The 5,832-nt window shown below is 45.2% G+C and overlaps 1 protein-coding gene across 1 annotated transcript; it reads right to left on the bottom strand.

Annotated features, from left to right (window-relative positions):
- Window positions 1-553: 553 nt before the first annotated feature.
- On the bottom strand, window positions 554-5,612 carry LOC142991174 (keratin, type II cytoskeletal 8-like). The gene is made up of 9 exons (XM_076141205.1): window positions 5,076-5,612; window positions 2,904-3,112; window positions 2,654-2,714; window positions 2,390-2,485; window positions 2,122-2,286; window positions 1,895-2,020; window positions 1,593-1,813; window positions 1,463-1,503; window positions 554-1,320 (listed from the first exon to the last, which is right to left on the bottom strand). The coding sequence occupies exons 1-9, from the start codon at window positions 5,553-5,555 to the stop codon at window positions 986-988; spliced, it is 1,734 nt and encodes a 577-aa protein (XP_075997320.1). The 5' UTR covers window positions 5,556-5,612; the 3' UTR covers window positions 554-985.
- Window positions 5,613-5,832: the final 220 nt, after the last annotated feature.

Raw genomic sequence — 5,832 nt, 5'->3', positions numbered from 1 at the left:
GTAAACTATCATTCAGTGATTATAGTTTACAAGACGGGCCAAAAGCTTTGTGAATTAAACTATCTAGACACACCATGTCAGTAATTATGGGCGTGACTTCAAACTAGTTCAGCTTCATCTTAATGGCCTGAGTTTCTCCCTCGGGCTTGCAGCAGTCTCAAAACCAAAAGAGTTTTACCTTTAAACCTGCTCTGCTTCAGATGATGGCATCAAATCGTCTGTCAAGGATTTCTTGGAACAATAAGTGTCTTGTACAAATCGGTAAAGTCCCTGCAGTGTTGGCAGAGGCAGAGATGTTGAGTTGAAAAGATTTCATGCGACGCCCTACAGTTACATTTTTCAACACCAGCGTCGAAATGACTGATCCTTCAACAAATTGCCCAGTGAAATGTTTAATTACGTTTTAATTTAACTGCAACTGCTGAAAATGGACAATGTCTAACTTAACAATACTATTGAAAGAAGAAAAAAAACATCCAACCATGTTGTTAGAGTAAGAATAAAGTTTATTGTTGCCAACAGCAACCCGTTGGCAAGTTTTTTCGCTCAACTGAATTCATGAAGACCTTAATGTTTTTCATCATCTTGATTCTCAGCTTTGTGTCACAGCAGAGGATGGTTTCATTTCCATCGTCTTCAGTTGAGGGGAATTCTCAGGGACAGCAGTGCTTTTACATTGGACACGAGACAAAATGACAGCAGAACACAAGACATAAACCACAGTGCCACCTGCTGGAGAAACAGGTGAGCCACCCGCAGCAACTCAGACTACATCTGACAGTAAGGGTTTATTGACAGTTTTCAGGAACCTCCATAAAAAAAACTCAACCACAAGCATCTCTCCAGGTAACAAGGCTGTCTGGAGGAAAAGTGGAAACTGAACAAGTGTTTTATCTTATACAGTAGATACGCAGCCACCAAATCATGGATGTTAAAGAAGTGTGTGTGTGTGTGTGTTTTTAATCGGTTTTCAGGGACAGAATCGTCACTCCTCAACCAAAGCTTCGGCCTCGACCAGCTCCTGCTCCTGCTCCTCCTCCTGCTCCTCTTCCTGTTCCTGTTCCTGCACTTGCTCCTTCAGCTGCTCCTGTGCCTTCTGCTCCACAACAGCCACCTCCTCCTTTGCTGCCTGCACCTCCTGCTTCTTCTCCTCCGCCTTGACGACCACCGTCTCAGTCTTGGTGACTGTGGTGCTCTTCACCGCCGCCGCACCGCCATGGGCGGAGACGGAGAGGCCGCTGGCTTTGACTCCCCCGAAAGACGAGCTCATGTAGGCCGGCATGCAGGAGCTCTCCAGACTGTAAGCATTGTAGTTCCTCGCTATGCGTTCAAAAGGAAAAGTCAGTTATTAACACAAACAAAAGGAAAATATAGTTTCTATTTATTATTGGTATGAATACTCTGCACTGTATTCTTTATCTTCCTTTCCTTGATGCTTTTAACTTTTTGAACATAAACTTACAGGTTTGCTTGGACACACTGGTCTTGATTCCGGTGGCTAACCTGTTGAGATGAAGCAAAACAAGCAGAGTTGTAAGATTCCTTTCTTATTTTGTCCACAAGCTACTGCCCGAGTGTCCCCAGTGTCTTACCTGTACTCCTCTCCCTCCAGCAGTTTCCTGTAAGTAGCAATTTCAATGTCGAGTGCCAGCTTCACGTTCATCAGTTCCTGGTACTGGCGGACTTGCAGTGCCATGTCGTGTTTGGCCCTTTGAAGAGCCTCCTCCAGGTCCCTGACACGGAGTTTAGCGTCCTTCACTGCCAGCTCGCCGCGCTCCTCTGCCTCTGCAATCTGATTCTCTAGGCTGTTTCTCTAACAATGCAGGAGAACAAGCAGGGTTCAGTAAATATGTCCTACTGGAAGGATACACCAAATCAAGACGAATGCCCTCACCTGTGATTTAACCATTTCAATTTCCGACTGAAGCCTCATTATCCTGCGGGTCATGTCTGCGATCTCAGCTTTGGATTCCCTCAAGTCATCGCCGTATTTGCCTGCTGACTGCTGCATCTCCTCATACTGATACAGACGATGGAGAAGTCGTCAGAACACAATGTGAGAATAGAAATGGATAAAAGGTGATGATCTTGTACAATCAAGAAGAGGAAGATTGGTCTCACCTTAGTCTGGTACCATGTCTCAGCCTCTGCTCTGCTGCGGTTGGCGATGTCCTCATACTGAGCTCGCACTTCAGCTACAATGGCGTCCATGTCAAGGTTGCGACTATTGTCCATCTCCACCACTACAGATACGTCCTTGATCTGGCTCTGCAGCTCACGGATTTCCTGCACCAAGTAATAAATTAACATGAGCGGACGTACATTTAAATGGACACGGAAAGACGTGATTCATTACTCTTCAAGAAAACAAACAGAGGTAGTTTATTACAGCATCATAGAGCTGCCTGAGGAAGTCAATCTCGTCAGAAAGAGCATCCAGTTTGCCCTCCAGCTCCACTTTGATCATGTAGGCTGCGTCTGTGTCCTGCATGGGAGGAGACAGGATTGAGAAGATTAATTGTCTTATCGGCTGGTCCTTTAAGTACACATGACCATTGTGTGGGATCACTCTGCTCAAAGGTTATAATTAAGGTAAGAATAAGAATAATTAGGTTGTAATTATAGTTTTGAGATCAGGAAAATGAAACCAGACCTTCTTCATGAGGACAAAGGTGTTCTCATACTCGTTGCGCTTGTTGATCTCATCCTCATACCTGGGAAATAGAGAATTAAAAGTTGAAAACGTAGCAAAGACGAAGCGTAGTTGCTCATTACATCAAAATGAGGGAGTTGTCGTGCATATTTTCATAAAGTGGGGAAAATGTTGCATGAAACTTCAAAGCTGTACTGAGTTCAGGTTTGAGTTGGCGATCATTGAAGGCTGAAACCTCGACGCTGCTCACTTGTTTTTGAAATCCTCCACCAGGCCTTGCATGTGATGCAGGTCGGACTCCAGCTTGACCTTTTCGTGGCCCAGGTTGTCGAGCTGTTTGCGCAGGTTGGCGATGTAGGCTTCAAACATGGCATCCACATTGGAGCGGGTGGTGGTCTGTTCCTGCATAAGCTTCCATTTGGTCTCTAGCATTTTGTTCTGCTGCTCCAGGAAACGCACCTGTAGAGGCACAGAGGAGACGCAAGAGAGGAATTCTTTATCAAAAAGGAAGATGAAGGATATTGCAAAAATATTATCTGTTCCTTGTTTTCACATGGTAAGAAGTAAGTGTGTAGTCTGAGGAGGGTGCAGATAGATGTGTGTATGTCTCCACACACAGAATCAATGGTAAAGAATGGGCTGGTGGGAGTGGCTGACAGTGTGAATGGCTTCATTGTGTTTGCAGATGGATGAAGGTTATGACTAATTGAACTTCTCCCACCTTCTAAATGTCACATCAATTACGCCTCACTCACTTTCAACCCCGCGTTGCAGCGTCTCAACACATAGTGGCACTGTTTCCCTTCTGTGACTCAAGACCCCAGAGAAGACTTTTCTATTCATGTCGTCTGACCTTGGGTGCGGTTCCGTTAACACGCACGAGTGATGAACGCTGTTTTTTTTAAATCTGAACAATTGCTCCGAGCTTTGATTGACTTGCAGGTTTAACCTTTGCACTGCCTTTGTCTTAGTGGATGTGACTTTAAACAAAACAACCATTCCATGAGCTTTGACATGTGATAACGAAAGAATTTCATCAATATTTGGTGCAAATGTGTGTGTGTTCACTGATAAGATAGCTGTGTGTTTCAGTCGTCCCAATTTGATAAGTGATTGAAACACTGTAGGCATCCAGCACTTCAGAGCCTCAGGCAGTGGATAATATTCATTTCCAGACTTTAATGATATTTGTATTCATACTGAAGTTTCACAAGCTTTCCCTGTGCAAACCTCCCCCCCTGACACGCCCACCCATTCTGTGCTCACTGCATGGGCAGAGCAGTGAACATTCATAAAAGTACAGTATATAGGACATTTTGTACAGTGCCCTGGATTTGGAAATTGCGTAACATCATCGCTATGCAGTGGAGCTTGAGAGAGACGGTGAGAACTGTCAAAGAACCAAACTGCTCAAGCGTATCCAGCCTCAGGAAATTGCTGAAATGGGAATGCATCCCCTCAAAGCAAATCAGATATGCTCTGCACCCTCGTCCACATGTGCTTTTTATCCAGGTTGATCTTTTTATCTGAGCACGATGACCATGGTTAAAGAAGCAAAGCCATTAATCAAAACAGTCGGGAACACAAAACTCCTTTGGTTGGTTTCTGGCAGGTGGCATTTTGTTTCATATCTATAACATTGTAGCAGTCCAGTGTGAGAGGAGACATACAGTTTGTTACTTTGAGCACTTTGGGTGTCCATCACTTACAGTACTACCACCACCTACAGGATGTTGTTTTCTCCTGTGTTGCTCCATTTATCAGCAAGATTTATTGAACAATATGAGATTTACAAAACTTTGACATGATCCAGGGAAGAACACAGTCAATCTTGGCAACAGTTTGTGTGTTGGCAGCACTATAATAACCACTTTAACATTTTTGGCCTTTGGCATTCTTTTTTCCTCTGATTCCTTGGCTCACATCCTCATATAAGCCACGCCCACTTGTGCCAAACTAGTGTTGTTCCATTTTTTTAATTTCTCCTCCAACAATTTTGAGTCAATCGTTTTGTATGAAGAATCTCTGGATCAAGAAGACAGAAGTTTGTCTTTGTTGTTTTGAGATTCTTGACTGTTTTGATACAATTGGCTGCCAAAGTTGAGTGGGTGTGGCTCATTGATCAAAATGTACTGTATCTCATGAAATAATTAGCCTAATGTAAACAAACTTAGTGGACATGTGCACTCACTACTGCACAAAGTGAAACATCAATCAACCTGATGGTGGCGCTAAAAGAATAAATCTGTGTCTGAATACATTTTGAAATGAGTCTAAGGTAATAGTTCAGTTAGGAAGAAGCAAGTGTGCTTGTTGTTAGGAAACAAACAAACAACATATTCTGTTTAATTTTTGTTGCTATTTTGAGAATGGTTCTGCTTCTATTTTGATACTATTGCATGTGTGTAGTGTGAGATCTTACCTTGTCAATGAAGGAAGCAAAGCGGTTGTTCAGGGTCTTGATCTCCTCCTTCTCGTGGGTGCGAATGGACTGGATGGAGGGATCGATCTCCAGGTTCATGGGGGCCAGCAGACTCTTGTTCACAGTCACTGCAGTTATGGGCGCACAGGCGCCACCGGCCATACCCCCACCCATACCCATACCTCCACCCATACCCATACCCATACCTCCACCCACACCCACATACCCAAACTCTACTGCACCTGCTCTCTGCCTGGATCCCCCAGCAGCATACCCACCAACCACCTTGAACCCCCCAACACCCACACTGGCACCACTGCTGCCAACTCCTCCATAGGAAGAGCGGACACCAAAGCTCTGCCTGGCACTGCCCGCCCCACGGCCCCCATAGCCAGAGAAGGAGCGACTGCTGTAGCCCTGGGTGGGACCCATGCCGTTGGAGGAGGAAAATGTGGAGTAGGTGGTGGTTTTCACAGACATGATGGCTGTGTTGGCAGGCGTGTGAGAGGGTGAGAGACTCTGCTGAGAGAAGGAGAGTCAGGCAGACAGACCCGCCCCGGTGCCCTGCTATATATCTGAGCAGGGGAGGGGCACTGCTGAGGTGTGATTGGCCAGAGTCCTCGGCAGGGGAGTGAAGAGTGGGTGTGTTGGGGGTGGGGGGGCTTGTCAGAGAATAAAATAGCTTTGTGTTACACATTTACAGCAGGCGGAGAGAAGTGGAATGAACAAAAATTACATAACCGTCAGAAACTGGCAG

The sequence above is a fragment of the Genypterus blacodes genome, unplaced genomic scaffold (assembly GCF_046128005.1).
Source record: "Genypterus blacodes isolate CSIRO-AG114 ecotype Tasmania unplaced genomic scaffold, CSIRO-AGI_Gbla_v1 ptg000017l_1, whole genome shotgun sequence".
NCBI lineage: Eukaryota > Metazoa > Chordata > Actinopteri > Ophidiiformes > Ophidiidae > Genypterus > Genypterus blacodes.
This window is presented reverse-complemented; position numbering and strand designations above follow the sequence as displayed.